Source organism: Apteryx rowi, unplaced genomic scaffold (genome assembly GCF_003343035.1).
Source record: "Apteryx rowi isolate R43461 unplaced genomic scaffold, aptRow1 scaffold_325, whole genome shotgun sequence".
NCBI lineage: Eukaryota > Metazoa > Chordata > Aves > Apterygiformes > Apterygidae > Apteryx > Apteryx rowi.
Window position 1 is genome coordinate 907,434 of NW_020449697.1, and position 21,266 is coordinate 928,699.

The 21,266-nt window shown below is 37.0% G+C and overlaps 1 protein-coding gene across 5 annotated transcripts in view; it reads left to right on the plus strand.

Annotated features, from left to right (window-relative positions):
• Nucleotides 1-21,266, plus strand: part of BRIP1 (BRCA1 interacting protein C-terminal helicase 1) — a 77,883-nt gene that overhangs the window by 49,966 nt on the left and 6,651 nt on the right. For all 5 annotated transcript variants that reach the window (XM_026071387.1, XM_026071389.1, XM_026071388.1 and 2 more), the window contains 3 exons: nucleotides 4,905-5,064; nucleotides 5,799-5,920; nucleotides 20,804-20,916. In XM_026071387.1, coding sequence (XP_025927172.1) covers nucleotides 4,905-5,064; nucleotides 5,799-5,920; nucleotides 20,804-20,916 — 395 coding nt within the window. The remainder of the gene's footprint in view (nucleotides 1-4,904; nucleotides 5,065-5,798; nucleotides 5,921-20,803; nucleotides 20,917-21,266) is intronic.

Genomic DNA, 21,266 nt, shown 5'->3' on the forward strand with positions numbered 1-21,266 from the left:
TTTTTGGTACTGCAAAGTGAAAAGTGGACAAAGCTGTAAGACTATTCCAAAATTATCTGGGAAAATGAACTGTTTAATGGTCCTGAGACAATTTGTAATTTCCCTAGTTTGTGTCCTAGGTAAATAAAATTATGTATTTTAGTCTTAGTAGCTGAAAAATTTAGTGTAATCTTCTTCATCTCCCCCCTCTTGGGGAGGAATCTTTTATTGGAAAGGAATCCCTTGTTTGAAATCCCTAATCTCCATGTCTGTATTCCTCTAGCTGAGGGCTAGATTCCCTTTGGAAGTGCTTCCTGTCATTGGCTCAAGGTATTCAGCAGTCAATCTTCTTCGTGCGTCTTCTCTCCAGAAATCTCAGTTTTTACAAACCATCACTGGAAATGGTTCTTAAGAGGCATATGTTTATATACTACATTAGAAAAACATGTATATAGCCTGGAAATTGAACAGAAATATTTTATGATATGAGATGATACGGGATGCATTTAAAACTGACGCCAGGTCTATTTCTCTCTCCATTTCATGTAAATGTAAAATTTTGACTTCTGTATGCAGAATGTGCATTAATGGACTGCGACTGGAAGGTTATGTAAGAGTACAGCATTACAGCAGCTCCGGGCATCTTCGTGGGTCACTCTTACATGTCGGTGGACTGGGTGGTAACCCTGTTTTCTGCAAGTGACTGCCTCTTCCATCCCTAGTGTATCATATCTCCCTGAGTGCTACCACAACTGCGGCTGGTGAAGCCAGTCCTGCTGCTCGCCTCTGCTCGGGCTGGCTGTAGATGTCTGTTTTCCATTTCTGAAGTTTTATGCTGACTGTGTGTAGAACTTCTATTTGACCCTTCAAACACGTTTCCAGCCCACTGGAGCTTGGATTTGAGGCAGTGCTTATTCAAAAAGAAAATTCTAGTAGCAAACACATGAAGAGCTCTGCATGGGAAAAGGCTTTTAGATCAATGTTAGTCCCTTGAGAACTGCTGACTTTTTGCACTAACAATGGTGCCGATACTGCGGGGTTTTCTTTTTTTGTTATTATTAAGGAAAACCTAATGGTTGTTTCCTTTCTCCTCCCAGCTGCCTTTTATTTCCAACTAACAATGAAACTGTTAAGTGTCCTTAACTTTGGAAAGTGAACTTCAAATCGTTAAAAAAAGTCTTATATATAAAACAAGATGAAAAAATACTGAAGTTTGGAGAACTTTTCTTTTACTGTAAAATGATGGTCTGTTTTAAGAGGGTTATAAGAGATTTGTATAAACTTTCTGCATCTTGAAATGGCTTTTGTTTAGTTATTACATGAATGTATAGATAACAAGACAGCAGGTAGTTTTGAAGATACGTAAGAGTAGACGATACAATTGTAATCAGTAGTTATTACTATGTAGTTAGTAGTTGTTAAACTAGCCCCTAAAGCCAGAGTTGTTTTACCCTTACAGCAGCTTCGGTCGTGAGCGTGGCTTCATTATCCCTTTTTGTCCGTTACTGCTCTTGAAAATCTTGTTATGTTTTCAAGTGTTCCACAGATTCCCCAAGCACTTCTTGACAGAGGGAGTGTTTTAGTCGTTCTTGTTAACCTTACTGGCAAGATGCAATCCATTCATTACGTGAGCCAGGGCTAAAATATTTAAGGACTATTCTCTGTAAAGGAATTTAGTAACAGGTGCTTGTAGCAGGACAAGAGCTAGGGAGTTGTAAAGCAGAATAAGTAACTCATCATGTTATAATGTTTTCCTTTGGACCCTCCCTCAGTCTCAGGTATTTGCTTTTTAAAAATCCCTGTCAGGGAGTAATGAATACTGCAGGAAACGCGCGTTCCCACGTTGTGCTGCGGCAGCAGGGTTGCTGCAGTTAAACTCCTCAACTTCTTCAAGGTGCTGGAAATTACAATGAACTTGCCTTAGGGCGAAACGCATTACACAAATCTTTGATCTTGCTTCGTGACATGGGAAACCCCTAATGCAATTTCTGGCACTGTATAAAGCAAAACAGCAAATGGAAAGGGGCAAAGCTTTTCCTTTTTCCTTAGGATTTAGCCTAACAATGAAGCATAACGCCAAGAGATGTTGCGAAAACCTTTTCCCCCATTCCCAAATTTCAGGAGGGCTTCAAAAGCTGCCTCCAAGAACGGATGCTGATGAAGATGGATGATAGATCTAGATGCTGCGCTCACGGTTTCACAACTTACAGGTGTTTTTAGATTGCAGAAAGGAAAAAAGAGAAAATGCTACCAAAGTAAACATCCTTCAGTGCATGGGAAGATGACAGATTCTTTCTAACAATATTTTCTGCTCTCTTGGAGGAGGACCCATTTGTTAATAAACCATTTGAGAATCCATTTTAAAAGGATTTAATAAAACATATACAGACTGCCTTGCATTGCAGAAACTATTATTCCCTTGGGTAGAAAAAGTAACTGACTCTGGACATTAATGGCTGCTTCCTGTGATTCCTGGCATTATATCTTGCTCCCATTTCCACTTTTTCAAACCAAAGTGAAATAATTTTTCCTGAGAATCCTGCACTTGATTTGTAGCTCTCATGAGGCATGTGTGTGTTCTGTATTTTGTTTCTATTCAATCGTGTCCCTAATTCTTGCTGTTGTAGTAGCTGTGTCTATAGTGTGGGTAGTGTGTGTGTTCATGCATACTTCCTGCGTATAAGAAAGCTTCTGTAGCCAGCAAGCCCCATTAAATCAGGGAGGTAATATCTTTTGTGTGAATTAAATGAATTGTTTTGTTATTGCCAAAGATTTTCACTTTCATGAATAATTTGCACGTTTTCCTCAAAAACTGTATATTTGCTATTGTGATGGTTGCTGTCAATGAAAAGAGAAACCTGAGCCTAGTAGATACTTGCCTGGAGGGGCTGGGTGACCCACAAAAGAGAAAAGATGGTTTCCTAAGGATTTGGAGGAAGGATTTTTAGTACCATATTTCCAATGATGGATAAAAATTGTACTTCTCTCAAATATGAAAGAAATTCAGTAGAATTGAATGAGGGATTGAATATTTTTCGTAAGGAGTATTGCAATTTCTGTGAGATCAGCAGGCTTTTGTTCTGGTAAAGTAAGAAACAAACTTTGAGTTCTGATGTCTCTGCTAAGAACACCTTATCAAGGTGTTTGTAAAAATAAATAAATAATAATAAATACTGGATGATTTCAGTAGCTGAAGTGATAGGCGAAGGAATAAGTCAGGGGATCTCTTGTATAAAAAGAGATTACAGACAGGAGGCTCTTATGAAACGACCGTGCTGGCAGAGAAGTGTACAAACAGTAGGAGAGAGACATTTAGAAGAGACGTTTTCTTCTTCAGGAGCATCTGAATGTGTAGGAAACTGTTGCCAATATTCATCACTTAGTTTTTCTGTGCTCGCTTGAGAGCGGTGCGTCTTGTCAGTATTAAGCAATCGTAACTCCCTAAACAGCAGCTTGAACAAAACTAAGTCAAAATTCAACAAGTGACGCAGTATTTGTCCCCTCTGAAGCGCATATACCTTGAAAAGAGCCAGTCTGGACACATTTAAGTGTCAGAATACATTCAGATGTTTAGTGTTGAGAATATGAAATATGCGAGTGTTCTTATCAACAGTTCCCTATAAATTTGCAAAGGCTCTTCCTGCAAAGTCGGCTAGGGCAAGAGGTGTTACCATTAGCTCTGCCTAACAACAACACTTGAACTATATATTCAGACGTGGGACAGATTAATTTAGTAAGAATAAACATCCAAGCCTTCAGATTTTGGCTGGAGGGCATCACGAAGGCAGTTGGGTAGGAGTTAAGGGATGCCGTGGCTTCTCAAGCAATGAGCTGGGACTAGAGCAGTTTTGCAAGGAGCAGGTTATAGACCTCGACACAAAATACTGTGATAGTCTTCAGTGAGTGGGGCTGGAGGGAAGTACAGGCAACTTAAGAGCATAATCTTTAATAGACTCTGAATTCAAAATCTCTGTACATGTGAAGCCAGGTAACTCTACTGCACATCAGTTAATAACACACTAGGGATCACTGGACAGTAAAAGGAGTGGATTAAAATATTTACTTCTGTCCACTGAACCAGATCTGCTCAGTTCATTATAAAATGTGTGGGTTGCCTTTCCTTTTTCTTGAGGGCAGTGCTGTGCACCATCAGACAAATACACTAGGTGGAAGAATGAAGCTTTTGCTCCCTACCTTCATAAAACGCAGTGTAGGAATTGATGAGAAAAGGGCGTGTGATGACTGCTAACTGCAAAATGACCCCCACCCATCTGACCACAGATCCTGTGTTAATGTCCGGCTTTGCTTTCTATAATGCAGTACGTGTTTTCATTATGTTCACGGTGGAAGTGAAACAAGCTGGTTGCTTACAAGACTTGAACATGTATTTGGAGTAAAATAAATACAGTTCAGAGTTTGGTAGATATAACAAACTTCACAGGCCCTTCAGAAGCATAGGAGGCTGTTGGTAAATCCTGCATCCATACTTTCCCCCAAAAAACTTATCTATGTAAAGTACTGAAATGTTGGAGAATTAAGACATAAATGCTAGTGTCACATAAATTTAGAATTTGCTTTCAGTCTTAGATATGGAACTCTTGGTAATCAGAAAAACAGGTCATTTCTAGTTTTCTTGTTTTGAGGAGTACCAGAGGATGCTCTTTAGTGACCACTTTCATAGATTTAGAGTTTTGCTTTAGTAACTTGAAAATCCACATTGTTTCTAATTTGCAAAATTAGTGGCCATCATACTTAATAAATGTCACATAACTGTGGAACAATGTATAGTAGGGAAATTTGTATTGATAAATGCAAATACTGAATAATATAATTTCACAAAAATAAGTGTTTTGATATATGGTTTATGTGAACAGTTCAAATGATTGACCTTTCATTACTGCTTTCCTGGGTTTGTTTGTTTTCAGCTGTTGGACAAATTAAAAGATCGCTGGATGCATACTGGCTTGTGGAGAAACCTTGAGCTGGTCAAGACAGTCATTGCAGAGCCTCAAGGAGGAGCAAAGAGCGACTTCGATGAACTGCTGAAAATATACTATGATGCAATAAAATGTAAAGGAGAAAAAGGTATGTTCTTCAGACGTATAAAAAAATTGATATGGATGCTTCAGATTAAAAAAGTGGCTGATATTTAAAATATTTCACAGTTAGAATAAGGTATGGATTCTAACCTCAGCTTAATAAGTTATTGTGAAAACAGGGAGATTATCTGCTGTTTGGATTGTTGCATGAGGATATGCAGGATGATGCATAATCCTAATAATGGTGTTCACAAGCAGCGAACTGTGTAAGGATGTGCATTTACACATCCAGCAGGGTGTAGACTGGCTACAGCTTCTCAAAGAATTGAAAGTACATTGCGTAGCCGTGATTTACCATCTTGTATTACAGCCACTATAAGATTTCTTCTCAAAGTATTTAAATACTTGTATAGAGAATAAAGAATGATAGTATGTAGGAGAATAAATAGCATGGCTTTTGGAATGCAAATGTAAAGTTCAAAAATTTTAATTTTGTAGTAGCTACACACAGTTCTCGCATAATTAAGTACTACTATTATATAGTGCAAATTTATTTTGCTAGTTGATATTCAACATCTCAATATTATTGATCAAAATAAAGTTAATCTGATTGTCTGACAATAAAGTGTATATTTTTATATCTAGTCACCTTTTCCAGACTGATATGCACTGTATTATGCTATATTATGTTTAGCTTTTTAAATATATTGGTGAAACTTTCTTCTGATACTCAGTTTATCCCTGGGAATGACTTGTAAATCCCTCTTTGGCTTGTTCAAGATGGAGCACTCCTTATAGCTGTATGCAGAGGAAAAGTTAGTGAAGGCTTGGATTTCTGCGATGACAATGCCCGTGCAGTTATAACCATAGGTATTCCGTTTCCAAATGTGAAAGACCTTCAGGTAGGATATCAACACCTAACTGAGAGTTGTACTTTATCGTTATGTCATGCTTAAAATACCTAATGTGCACAAAAGATTTTTTTTTCTAAACGTTTACCCTGGGTCTCCCACCAATCTCATATGAATTAAGTTACCTTCTCCGCTGGTAAGAGGAGGAAGAGCATAGCATGTCTTCTGGACTCATTTGTATCATTTTAAATAAATGTATTGTCAATTTTTGTCTGAGGTTGCTAGTGAAGGCTATTGCATTGTTCAAATGCTCATCACCTCTGTATTCTGCCAAGCACAGTACATGTTTCTATCTTCGCTTGTATGCTTTCATGCACCAAAGCTCATCCCATTTGTGCAGAAATAAAGCCACTTCTTATTGTAGAAGGACGTTTGGTTGTGAAAGTCTACGATAAACGTTAGGAAAAGATTGTTTTAAATAAAGCATGCACACTGGTAAGACTATTATTGCAGAAAATAGGTGGAGAGAGAAAGATCTTGTCCCCTTTCTAATTTCTAATACTCTAATCTCTAATTTCTTCAGTGTAACTATGTGTATAATGCTTTCCTATTTAGACTGGAACTGTAAACCTTTCCAAGCTAGTGCTGCTTTTTAGCTTGATATTTTGAGTTATAAAATTATGACATAATGTAACCTCTGCTGCATACTGAGAACATTACTTTTTTGATGAGTCAAGCTTCATCTGATTTTAGGCAAAAACTTCTAAGGGGCTTCTCAAGGTAGTATTCGGAAGTGCCTGCAATTAAAGAAATTTAAGACTATTTGTATCTTTCAGGTGGCCAAAGTAGCATGCTGCTACAGCAAACAAGATGAAATAAATGAAGTGTCATGTAATAAATACCAGGAACAGCTCGACACTGGTTGCTAATAATGCCAAATCAAACAAGCAAATTATAGGTTTGCACTTGAAAGCCCAAACTGACTCAGCTTTGATTATAGTGATGTGTTCTGAGCTTAAGTGCGCAACCAAAGACGACCTTGTTGCCTATGGTGCCTAGTTACAGCCTTGGTACAAAAACCCCACGTCCTATAAGGACTAGTAAGATTATATTAGTGGTGGCTGCTAGCGTACTGTTCTTTCAATGTTTGCATAACTTTCTTGAGGCGCTTATTCAGCCATAACATTTTCCTTCTTGCTAAAACATAATACACTGTATTTTAGTATAAAAATACGCACATACAAAAAATATTTAGCACTCTTTCTAGAGTTAAAAATGCCTTATTTTAGAAACATACACTGAAATGATATTTTGGAAATACTTGATCTGTAGTATGGCTGGAACTCTGTCATTCACTGGAAATGATTTCCAGAAAGTCAATATTTTTGTATTTTAAATGATACAAAATTAAACTGAAAAGAATGTGTCAAGGGTGAATTGTGTTCGTGATGAATTATGTTCCTTAGGATTAAAATAGTACATTTGATTTTCCTTGGGGTTCAACCAAATATGAAATATAATGGAAATCCAGGCACTACATCCCATTACTGTTAACTAAATTCCAAAAATCAGTATTATGTTGAACTATTATTATTATTATTTTTAATTAGACTGAAGAAAACCTCTAAATTTTTAAGTAAGGATAGAAACACTAGCTGCCAAATTGCAAGCAGCTGAAGATTTGAGTGTGTATATTTAGAGACAGTAATGCACAAAGCACTGCAGTGATCAATTCTAGATGAGAGAAGGGCATGCACCAGTCTCTTAGCGTCAGATTTGAGGAGCTGGCTGGTGTGTGACGGTGCTCCTAAATAATACTACGGGAAATGGTTATTATTATAAATGTCTTTTGCTTAGTAACTTAGGCTCAAAGTGATATCCAGCCAGCAATATTTCCCTGTAAATTGAATAATGCTTTGTTATGTCCAAGGCTTTATGTTTGTCAGATACCTCAAAAAGTGTTGGATTAGTGCGCGCTTTTTCTTTCTTTCTTTTTTTTTTTTTCTTTTTTACCGCTAGAGCTAAGACTGTCAGCTGGGGGAAGAAGGAAAGAGAGAGAAGTCACTCTGTTCACTGAAGATTAATTTGTGGCTTTTTAGAAATGTATGTGTAGATACAAAGAAATTTTGGAAGTTCAAGTGTGTGTCAGTTTAGGAAAGAAGTTGGAACTAGATTATCAACAGCTAGTTCCTAAAATAATGAAGGTTGGAGTGTAAAATAAAAATTAAAAAAAAAAAGAGCACTTTCCCCTGAAACTGTGCTTTTTGTATTTCCAGGAGAGCTGATCCCATAGTATTGCATCCCAGAATGAAACAAATGTAATATAAAAGATACAGAGAAGTATATACTTTCTTTTTTTTTTTTTTTTTTAACCCTCTGTTAAGTTTATATAAAACCAGTATGGTATCCTATTTCATAGTCTGTCTGTGTTAACAGATGCAAATGGCTGGCTGTTACTTCAGTCCTCCTCAACCAACAGACCTTACCCCAAACATTAGAAAGGAAAATAAAGGTTTATTCCCGTGCACTTTATTATAGTTTTTCTAAATACTTTGGAGTTATCTTCAATGAGTAAAATACCCTAGAACTGAAGGAATATTAATTTGTAGGAAGGCAAAAAAAGGAAGCATGAAACTTGTTTGGAAATGATGCTATAAACCATGCTCATGCAGCAAATAGTTATTAGTATTATCTGAAATGAAAAGGGATTCTTTGTTAATTATAGACAAATGAATGTAATTAGGCCTTAATCTGTTGTCATAACTAGTTGGAGTTTTGCTGGCTATATTACTATTTTGTTAGCAGTTGGCATCCAAAATCACAAGCCCGATTGCCTAGGGGTTAAATCATACCTGGGCTGCAAAGAAATTGCCATCCTGTTTATGATGCAACTTCGTTTTCTAACCATCCTTGTTTAATCAGATCCAAGTCCTTTGGAACTGAGTCGGGGAACAGAGTTGGGTTTTCAGGTATTTGAAACTAGGTGTTCAAATACTCCCTGCATTGAACACCGGATATATCCTTGATAAAGACTCTCAGGAAGAATCTGATCACAGTGTTTTGTTAAAATACGTTTTCCTATTCAGTATTGTTTTCAAGATGTATTCAGTAGTGCCCATCATACTACGAATATATGAATTCTCTCTTCCAAGTATTTGCTGCATGCAACAGAGCGACTTTCTTTTAGGGTGGCTTTTGTTTTTCTGATCATTTTGTATCAGAATTGGCTTAAGATGCTGATTTTTATTTAAATATTTCTACTTAACCGTTTCTTTCTCTTGGAATTCTTTTTTTCTTCCAGGATTAGAAGAATCCAGATTTTTTTAAGCATTAGAGGACACTTTGCAGTCCAACTTTCTCTTTAGGATTTTAGGGAATGTGAGTTCCTAAATGAAATGATTAAAGTTTATAGGATAGTTGAGACATTTGCTTTTATAATATAGTTGGTTGGAGTTTCTTTAGATTTTGTGGTAAACTAACCAAAAAATTGATTGAATATTGAAAAATGTAAAAATTCTAGCTTTGAAAATTTGAGAGAAACTTGGGTTTTGAGTAGGCAGAAGAGAATTCTAAATATAGTGATGCAAATTAAGATAGACTTGTATAGGCATACAACTGTGATCACAGGTACAACTGTTGCTTTACATGGCAATAGGTGCTGGATAGATATGCCGAATGAAGAAATCGATACAAAGATTAATAATGACATCCCTTTTTAAATAGGAAATGCAAGTGATTAGCAATTCCCTTGGAAAATCCATGAGTGATATACTTTTGGGATTACCTTAAATCGCCAAAAAAAAGTGCTCGGGTTGCTACATGGAAATACACTTGCATGTCTGCTTTTTAGGTTAATAAAAGGCCTCTTCAGACTCAATTCTATAACCCTTTACTCCTGCACACAGCTTTTACTTGTGTGAGTAATCCCATTAATATCACTAGGACTATGCACAGTCATAAGGGTTTGTAGAACTGTACCTTTGGAGACCAATATTTTATGCTGGCAGTTTCATGTTGGCTCATCTCCACTAATACTGCTTGTCTGTGATCAACCTGCTTTCTAAATATATTTTATGATTTGTAACCTGATGCTAATACCAGTGAGCTGTAATATTCGAGAACATAAATAATGTGACAGAAAAAGATCTGTAATCCCATATACATGTTATCTGATGCTAACATACTATTCATTAACTTCTGTTATATATTTTGAATTGTATTATTTGGATCCAGACATCAGTCTTTACTTGGGCAAAAAAACTCATTGTCAAGTATGATATATAATATCCAATTTTATTTTCTCCATATGTTTGTGCTAAATATATGCCACTGCATCAGGTATTAAATGGCAAGCATTCGGTCTCCTTAAATAACTATGCTTTTACAAGTTACATTATTTTCTGCAGGCTTAACTTGTTTGAAAATAAGAACCTGTTCAGAATATCATTTCATTTTTTCCTGGTTGCCTCACCTTAGAATTTTATGCACCTAGTGTCTTATGTTCACCCATTTTTACAAAGAGAAGCATCTAAACCACTTTGTCAACATTAGGGAAACAGTGATGATTAAGGATCAGAAGTGTACTTGATAATAAACAATACTGTTTTAAGAAAGAGAGGCCAAAACCCTAATTCTGTATTACTGAGAGTGGTTTCATATTCCGTAAGAGTCAGGTTGCTAAAGCAAAATATATAAAAGCAATGTTAAAGTACTGCTTTAAGCTATGGTACTCTCAGTGGTAGGGTTTGGCTCTAGTGAAGCAGGAAAATTTATTTCAGAGCCAAAAATGACTTCTTTGGCTGTGACCAGGATTTCCTCTGCCTGCCTCTGGGAGCTAAAACTAGAGGTAGGAAAATTTGATTTTGGAGCCAAGTGTGACTTGTTTAGTTCAAGTCATAATTTACTGTTCTTACCTTGGGGACCTGAAAATAAAGAAACTCGCTATGAAATGTTGATAATGGGCGACTCTGAAGTGCAAGCATTAAGCTAACTTTCCCAGAGAGCATTTCTTCACTTCCACCTTTCCAGATGCTTTTGATCGTGCTACAGTAGGGTATACTTAATCATATAACAGCTAAGAGAACTTTACCAAAATATATAGAAAAATGCACTCAAACCCTTTTACATAAATAGATGTGCAAAGAAAATAAACTTGATAAGACTAGGCATTCTGTGCATTGACATTGTTCAAGAACTGTAACAGAGTTTGCCATTAATGAGAAATATTTGCTTTAGCTGCTATAGAGTGGATATGAACTATGAAAGCAAATACTTTCTTCATTGTTTCCAGCAACATAATTTGTGAAACATGATGGAAAACATCATTCAAAATACAATTTTTTTTGCTATATCTAACTTAATGATACAAAGTTTGAACTATATAGCTGAAGTTTCTTTCTCTTTTCAACAAATCAAGACATTTGTGTCATTTCTGAATAATGGCATTTTTCGTAATATTTAAGCTAATTTCTAGTCCTTGTGGCAATGTTTTAGCCTGTATGTTTTTTCTTCATTGAAAGAGAAACTTGTGCTAGTTAAATGGCTGCTGAAATAATTGCTGAAAGTACTGAATCAGGTGAGTGTGTGTATATGTACACATATACATGCACTTCTCTTTCTTTCATGCCCCACTTTCCATTCAATTTTAATTTGTATTTTAGTTAAAATAACTTTTTAAAACACAAGCATTGAAGGTCTACAGAAATATGCCTACAGCACTTGAATGTACAATGTTATAGCAAACAAAGATCTAAGTGTTAAATACCAATTATTGGGACAATATACTTCTAAATTTTGTCAAAGAGCATGTTTTGCCATTACTCCATTGGCATTATGCTTGTCTTGCAGCAGGATACCGTAAATGATTTCAGTCGGTTGTGATACTGGTTCCCGTGGTCTGCACGATCGCAGGCTGCCCAGATGGCTGCATGGAGACTGCAGATCTCCCATCCTTTCCCCCCCCCCCCCCTTCTCCTCGAAGGAAAGTCAGGAGGTACGCCTAGCTGTGTTGTCAAATATATAACATTTTGTTTACTTTTTCCTTGAGATTCTTTTTGTGGGGTTTTGCTGGAGAGGTCCCGTTTCAAGAAAATTCAAAGCAACATGGGTTCTGTTCTGCCTTGCTGTAATACTTTATGAGCAATGACACAAATATGTGGTGATATGACAATTTCTTACATCAGTTTGAAGCAATTAGATATCTCAGAAACCTTTTATTTCTCACTTTTCCCCATGTAAGAATGGCTATATAAGGTCAGGCATCCACAGTCTTCCTTCTTCTAACAGAAATTGTGTTACAGAATTTTTTTAATTTAAAAAAAAAAAAAGGATGGTGGAGGCTTCATTTGGGAGAGTAACTGTAAAATCCTATGGAATACAACATTCCTGTAGCTAAGAGAGGTAACATTTAAGTTCAGCTTATCAAATAAGGCTAGCGGATGGCATTTCTCTTTTACTGGTGCAAGGCTAATGTCAATATGTTGGCACAGATTACAGAAGTCACCCCTGAATATATCCAGGAGTTAAGCCTTTGGATAAATAATACAGCAAATCAAAACTTTTCCTTTACCTTTAATAGTTTACTTGGGAAATTTTTATGGATCAGAAAAGTGATTTTCTTGTGTTTATCTTGTCCTTAGCAAGTAGTGTTGACCTTTAAGTTTTTACTTTACTGTCAAAGTATGTTGAAAGCTTTAAAAGTGAAGCTATCACCTTGGGGATTTGTAAGGATGACTGACACTTACCGCTTCGCCTTAGACGCAGTGGCACTGAGTGTGTGCAGCAGCGTCGTACCTCAGGGGAAGCTGTTTGATTTTTTTCACTTCCGCTTCACTGGAGATGGATTGAATTTTCTCTTCAGAGGAGAGTTTTGGTTGCATTAGATTTTAATCAAGTCACTTGTTCGCAGTCCCTCAAAGCCTACAAGACTGAGATGAGTAGATGGGCCTGGGGTGAATGTGCTACATGATTTGTCAAACCGTAAAACTTCAAGATCTCTGAGATGCCACATGGTGCAGTTGATGATACTAAAAGTGTTCAGTGGTTACAATATTATATAAGCTTCCCTCTCTAACACTGGGATTAAGAGTGAGAATACTTGGGAAGCATTTAGTCATAAGATACATTGTGAATTCAAAATAAGGGAAATATGGCTTTGCATAAGATAGTACCGCTGCTTCTCTGCCGCTGGAGAGAGCGTTGGCCAGTCAGACTCTAACGGACAGTAGTTTGCTGTTGAGTTTTGGGGTTTCTTTTTTTAGTGATACCTCACATTGAAGTTTTGGGGTAATGGGGAAACAAGCTATCACAGAGTTTTTCTGTATATATTTTCTTTCCATATAAAGTTTTGGCAACTTTGCCTAGTTTTGATTATATCTCCATTAAGGCCACACGTGTTGCACTGTTCAGACCCCGCGGCAGCCCAGGACCTCGGCATTTTCAGGGGCTCTGCTTGGGTGCAACAGTCTGCAAGATCGCTGGAGCGCGGTACAGATCTGCAGAGATGATACCTTCCCTTATATTATTTCGTATCGCCAGAGGAAGATACAGTTTCAGGTGTTCATTGAAATTTGCTGGCTGAGAAGGTCAGCTGAGTTATTTTGAAGTTTATGTGCCTTTGATGCACAAAACTATCGATTTGAATCGATAACCGCTGTAAGTGGCAGCCGGCGGAGGGCGATAGGTACAGGGTTTGGCCTCTGTGATTCCTCCGGTGAAGAGGCTGGTGGAGGACAGACTTCTCTGTATAACAAAGCATCCTGTAGCTAACAGAGCAATGCGAAGTATTGATCATGCCACTAGTTGATAAAGTTGTTTTATTTAGAGTATACGGTATTACTGTGTTCACAGGTTGTTGGGTTTTTGTTTAAAAAAATCCAGTATTTGTGTGTGAAAACGAAATAGCGTGATATATTTTTGTCTGGTGACCATTTTTAGCTAGGCAAGATGATTAGAATGGCTATAATAAATCCTTGTCGTATACAGAATCTAGTTTGATGAATTATAAGTGATAAGCATTTGCATATTTCATACTGTTTTATATGTATTAATACTGCTTGCATTTGGGATGCCTGAGGCATTTGAAGATAATGTCCTGCCGTAATACCTTAATCCTGTGGGCTAATAAATTGAGACATTATGTTTTTAGATATGGCTTTTAGTAGGTCTGTTGAGGAGTTGAGGATGTTTGAAGCATATTCTGTGACTCACCCAGGTCTTTACACATACATTGTTTAGTCTTAAATCTCACAGATGTTGTTACTGCTTTTGAAGTGAGGACAAAAAAGTTAAATGCTGCACTATTTAATGCTACTTCCATTTAAGGATTTTCAGATGTAAAAGAAAAATGGGTTTTCATGTCTTTTACTTTCCCGCGCTTGCAAACTTTTATGATTACTTGGCATTCATCAGGAGGAAAGTAGATGGCAAGTATATTCTGGGAGAAGTCTAGCTATTGCTATTTCAGGTGGAAGAGAGACTCTAACTGGACGCATGAGATTTTTAAGAAGGTAGATTTGTTTAAAACCATTTTTATGTCTTTGAGGGGGGGTGGAAGAGGGGAATGAGAGGACCCACCTGGGGTTTTTTGTTTGTCTTTGGGAGGTCAGTAATTATTAGATGTTAAACACAAACTGTGTGTTTCAAAGTATGCTGGATAATATGGGCAACAGTCTTTATTTTCATGTCTATTTTTCCTCTCCTAAAGCTGGAGAAACAAGTCAGTGGAATGCTAGAAAACACCTATATATTTTCTGATTTTTATAGATGCAGGAGAGTGCTGGGGGTGAGCATATGCATACGCATGTGTACGTATACTGATATGCTTCCAAGCTCAGTTGCCTTTTTTCTATCAGCAGTCATCGGTTTGCTCTTTCGTTAACTTTGGCTGTCACAACACAGCTAAGTGCTGATGTAAAGAAAAATGCAGGTTTAATTGAGTGCTCTGTTTAAGTGCTCACAACGGTGCCATTGTAGTCACCAGCTTCTGTCCTCCCCCGCCGGGTGATCTGCTTCGCGGCCCCACAGGTTACGAACTGCAGGTCGGTTTTAATCTACTAGAGAAAGCAGGGGACAGTTGAAGTTGTCTGTGAAGTGGTGGCTTGTCAGAGAGCAAGCCTGGCTTGTTAACCGTTAGCAATGGGTTGCGTTGTTGTTGTTGTCTGTTTGTAAAAAGCAAAATATAGTACTGTAATTGGTTAAACAAAATGCTCCCTCTGAAAAGCTTGAATCTTTGCCAGATGAACTAAACTCAGTCACAGTCATTTTGTTGATTTACAGTGCACAAAATACAAAATATCGTGCTGTAGTTTAGCCCATTTAGCTTTTGGAATTCATATTGTGATACTAGCACTGATAAATAGGTTTATCGTATTCTGATTGTTGAAGGTAAATGCCCCAAATGTACGTTCTCTGGTGCGGTTTGGTTTGCTATAAACTCTCTAGGATTAAGTTTGGTTGGAGATGAAATGATTCCCAATGAGTGTCTGCTGGTCCATCTGTTTATTTTTACCGAAGCAAAGTTTGTTGAATTGTTTTAATCAGTAGTTTAGCCAGTTAGCTTTTATCCTTTGTTGCTTAAACTCTTTCTCCTTAAAAGCTCTTCACAAGTAAACACACTTCAGAAGTGTGATGTTGTACAATTATTTAGCTAATTATTTCATCTAAAACAATTATTTTATCTAAAATATACTCAAATTTCGTTTCAGATTTAATTACAACCAAGATGGTAAGCACAGCTGCCAAACAAGGAGAAGCTTTATATTTTAGAACTGAAGGAATTCAATCTAAAGGATAAAATGTTGCTTTAATTTTATTGTCCAAGCATTGGTGTGGTTTTTTTTTTTTTTTTTTTTCTAGAAACTACTAGATCATAATAGATTGCCATTTGTATACCTTTCTTACTGTTAAATACAACCATGTTTTTGTTAAATTTGAATAAATGTTGTTCAGCCTGGCATGTTGCTAAAAAGGGATGTTGCAGGCTTCTGTATTTAATTGCAGGTTATCTTGGGGTTTAAAAACAAAGCCTCTCCTAGTCTTCTGAGCTTCATGTTATAAGCTGGCTGCTAAAACGGCGGTTTTATACCACAATTACCATGGACTATATATACTTACTTTACGCATCACTTGAATCCTGAATAAGTCTGGGTTTCTTCAGATGAAGTGCTCTTACCACAGCTAACCTTTATTTCCTGTGATTTATCAACACTTCAGAAATCTGATTTAATAAATACCTCTTGAACAACAGCTTGTTTTGCTAACTTTAATTGGGGGGAAAAAAATCCCAAATACATTTGAATTGTAGTATAAACCTCCTCAACATATTTTTCCAAGTCATAAAAAGAAAATTTTCTTCATGGCATTTATTTTTTTTGTTTGTATTTCTCAGTTGATGTTCCATAGTGAAAGATGTTGGACTAATTAAGCATTAAAAGAAGGAGCGGTTAGCAGGTATAATGTTGTTAGACTTCAGTTAATGTGCCTGTGACCGTGACCTCCCAGATAGATCAAAGACTAATCTCTCTGACAGCTACAAGATGGCAGAGCTTGCCACGGGGCGGCTGCTGCTGCTTGCTGAAGCTATTTGTCCGTAAAGCATGCCTGATAGCTAAGAGGATATTTTTAAGGATGAACAGGTAAAAGTAAAAGGCTGCCTTTTGACATTTTAACTAATCCCTTCTAGCCTGTGGTTTACTGCACATTTAGGATATTTGCTAGCAGGAGAGACTGGCTTTTTCACATATGCAGCATGTCATTTTGAATTGGGCGTTGATTTGATGCTTGATAATGTAAGAGTTATACAATGAAATAGATTCTGATTGCATTAAAATGACATGCCCTGGCCTTTTACCTTTAGTAGACTTATAATGAAAACTGAACTCTCAGCAATGTAGTTGTCATCTCATGCTGAGGCATGATTGTTAGAGTGAGAAAGCATAATGTTTGTTTTCTGTTATACCATTTTTTTAAATTAAGATAGAAAAGCTACATTACGCATTTAAGCCAAGAGAATACTGCTTTTTCCTAATTTCAAAAATAGGAAAGACACTGTTAATGTGCTGTGCAAGCAGTATATATTTGCATAATGCTATGGTGTATTAGGGGACTGTGGAACCAATGTGTTCTATTCACAGGGTAATACAGCTCAGCATAGGTGATCTGGCAGTTTTACTTCAGTGATTTTTATGCACGTAATTACAAATATCATAATTTTATCGGTGTAAGACACATGGCTAGTTATTCTAATACATTCTTTGAACAGTCTGTTATAGGAGTAAGAAACTGTGGTAAAGATAAGTTTGTTAAAATTGGCCAAAATCTTGCTGATAACAGAATTTCTTCTCAAGAGGAAATTGTTAGAAAACTTACCAGGACTAGAAGACAAATGCAAAATATTTACAGGAATATATTGTGATAGGTTGTGTTTTAAAGACTTTAATAAAATCTTCCAACTTTATACCTCATTTTAAATACCTTTAGTTAAAGGTATTAGGTAGTTAAAAACCTTTAGTTTCTCTAAGTTGTATTTACATTTGTGGAAATGCACAGATATGTGTTAGTTCCTTTTTAAAAAATGGTATTAATGCTCGTGAGCTGTTCAGAAGAAATCAGCTTCTGTTTTGAAACTTGCAGAGAAAACCTCATGTGCCAATCAATAAATTCTGAGTGACTGGAACAAATATTAAATCTGTGAAATCAAACTGAATTTACTTTCTGGCTGTAAAGATTGAATTTATAAATTTGACAGGCTATTTAAAGGGCATAAGTACATAAAATAAAATTTCTTATCCGAATTCAACTTGAAAGTTACCTGTCAGAAGAGGTTAGAAGTCTGCTGTTTTCTCTCCTGAAGCGTGTCCTTTCAGTTGTCAGTTTAGAAAGGTTAATACTGTACAAAAGAGCAATGGAAAGACCCTTTCTGGTGTAGCTTTGTGTTTGTTTGTTTTGAAAAAAAAATTCAATCCCCCATCCCCAATTATAATCAATTCTGATGATACATATTAGAACTATGTATAATGTCCAAATAAGAAGCTCATGCTCAAATTCAGATCAGGCATTTTATGGGTAGTTATCCATTTGATTAGAAAGGGGAGGCAGGATTTCTTTTGCAGCTGATATCAGATCTGCCTTTGGAGTGGCCAGAAAACAGCTTTTTGAAGAGAGGAGCAGGCTTTCCTCCTTGCTCTAGCCCACGGGTTGCCAACCCTGGTCGCCACCTTTGCTTGGCAGCGTGCTAGACTGTTGCTTCAGCAGCCTACAAGTTGATTTTTTAAAATTGCTGTGAATTCAGTTTGTTACACCCATGGTTTTTATTCTCTTTTTTTCCCCCTGTTCTGGCTAATATTTTGAAAGCATTCCCTCCTCCAGTATGCTCAGCCCCAAAATACTGCATCTTACTGCATGTCAAAAGACAGTGACAAGGAAGAGCTCTGCAAGTAAATAATACTGCTTCGATCATAAACACCCTGCAAAATACACCGTAAGTCCAGAGAGCTTGTTGTAGCTTAGTCCATTTCTTTGGCCACTCCGGTTTTGTGTCAAAGTCAGATTTCTGGAAGTGTTGCAGCTACGGAGGTTCTTTTTCTGCACTTCTGCCACATGTGGAAAGATCGAGTCTATATATAAAACCACAGTGTCTATCTGCCTCCTATCAACTGTGAGTAATATGAATGTTTCTTCCAGGTATTAGTGTTCACCCTGATGAGCCTGTTGGAATCGCTTCGTTAGGGGTCAGAACACCACGTTGCCGATCGTGATAGCGCCGTTGTGTAACGAGGCAGGAGCCCTTCCAACACTCGCCTCCTGGTTCACGTTTGCAATATGGCTCCTTGCAACCCATATTCAGGGGAGTTTTGTTTTGTCAGCTGCAGAAAAATAGGTTATGAAGCTACTCTCTTCTACAGATTATAGTGTTTCCTTGCCAGCACAAAAGAAGAGGAGTTCACAACTTGGCACAAGAAGTCAGAGTGCTTTTTATACCTTATTCCCCTTACTTTGACCCATTTCTTTGCTACTCATGAACTTGAACCTTGCAGTTCAGGGGATCATTTTGGGGTAGATGTTTGCGACCTGCAGTAGAAATTGTTGGTCATTTTCTTGGTGGATGGGAAGGGATTTGGAAGGAAGTTTTTCTTCATAAAGGACAGTTGAAGAAGCACGGCTTTTTTCGTCTTCCCTTATACGGACTTGTCCCAACATTTAGTCAGTGAAATGTTTGTTTCCGGACCCCAGAAGGCCAGTCCAAACTAGAAATTGCAGTCGGGGCTGCTACCTTTTGGTACTTTGGGGAGGCAGTTCTGTCTCTTAAATACTTCCTTAGCTTCTGTAGAAGAAAGGGTTTTATATTTTCTTAACCCTCACTTGACGGAAGTATGGTCTGGACCCAGCAATAATCTGAGGCTCGGCCTTTGTGATAAAGGAAAGGATAAAGATCTACACTGTGTCATCTATTTCCAGATGAGCAAATAAAGCATCTAATTAGTCCGTTTCCTTGCATCTGTTCTTTTTGCCTGTGTGAACCAGAAAATCACAGTACTGGCCATATTAATGGTTATCCTTCTCTCACTAGCACAGAGATTGGGATAAGTGTGGTTGTTGTGTTATTAAGTGTAAATTATTTGAGCAAATTGCATGTTATGAATACCTTGAGAAGGGTGAAAGCTATTAACTGGTTAGTATGTAAAATATAAAGTTGAAACACTGAAGCTTTTGAATTTTTTATAGTTAGAAAGCAGTAAAAGAATTGAGTTTTATATATTGTCATTCTTACTAAAGTACATCTAATTTCTATTTTCACCAATAGTATAGTTAAATGTTTATGTATGGCAGGTGTGATCTTTCCTTGAAAAAATAGTGTTGTGAAATTTATACAGAATGTTTTCAAATCCAGTTGCTTCATAGCAGATCTGTTGATAGACACACCATTTCTACTTCTGTTGCATTAGGTCCATTTAAACTGCCAGCGTGAGTCAACTGAATATTTTAACTTTGCAGCTTGGAACATTCTTTATGTTGTTTTTACTTGATGCCGTTCATTTATAATGGATAAATGGATGGTAGTACTTTTAATTTTGTTGGAGGTTTTGTAGTGTGCCTTCCATACCTCTCATATTGCATCACACTGCCCTCTGATGAAATAAATAGTGGTAAGTCTATATGATAAACCCCATGTCTAAAATCTTATTGTTTTGCATGTTTAAGAAGTGGTAATCCTCCCCATTATTTTCAGGGTTATTTTGTAAATCTGAGGTAGAAGGTTAGGTGAGATCTGTGCTGTAACTTTTTTTGTCTGTGCACTGGTATGAATTGGGCACGTGAAAACTTTAGCAAATACAGAGAAAGTTAACGTTGCTACTTCATAGCAAAATGCCTGGTGAGGATGCAGTTGGGCCAACAGAAAAGAACTTTGTCAGCTTATTTTGTGTTGCTCGGAGAACAGCGGCACTGTGCTGGCAGAAGAACTCCAGTCAGTCGCATTGAATCGGTCGTGGGGGTTTCGCATGATGCCGTGCTGTAGAGGCAGCGGCTCTGTGGCATAAAAATGGATGCAGTATTAAATATTTTTTAAAGGTTTTGGTGACTTATGGTTCTTATGTAGGTGACTAACTCCAGGTCTAAGCTCTGTTCTTTGTTTTAGTCTGGAGGTAGGGCTTAATTTAATCCTGACTAAGGCCATTTTCCTGAATTGATCAGCTGTAATATAATATGAACAAGTAGTGGTTCAATTGGGATAATCGTTTCTACTTATGATCTGGACAACACTTGGAAGAAGACTTTCTCTGGAAGTGATGTTGTTTTAACCTGTTGTTTTATCTAACAAACTCTTTTATTGTCTTTTCATATTTACTTATTTAATCAAGGTTTGCTTGGTTTTCCCCCTTTATATTTCCTTTGTAAAATTATTATTATAAACAATATTTTGTGATTTCTTTTTAGGTTGAATTAAAGAGGAAATACAATGACCAGCACAAAAATAAGAGAGGCCTTTTACCAGGGAGTCAGTGGTATGAAATCCAAGCTTATAGAGCTCTCAACCAGGCTCTGGGAAGGTGAGATAAACTGAACATAATTAAAAATATATGTATTTATAGAACGTCATGTTTGCTGCACGTTGGTGATTAATTCCTCACTGTTAACACAAAGGGGATAAATCAGACAGAAAAATCATATTGCTGAAATGAGGTATTCAGCTGTTCTGCACTGGTTTTCAGTCTATTGTGCGTTTTAGTGTTCAGTGTTTTCATTTTACATTCAAAATCCACGTTAGCTGCAGGTTTTTTGACTGTTAGTCCAGATATACAGCTACAAAAGCGTTTGCAGAAAGAAGTGATGCCTCGACTGATAAATCGAATGAAAATTGTTGGGTCTTTTCAAATATATTAATTATACTCTTGGCATG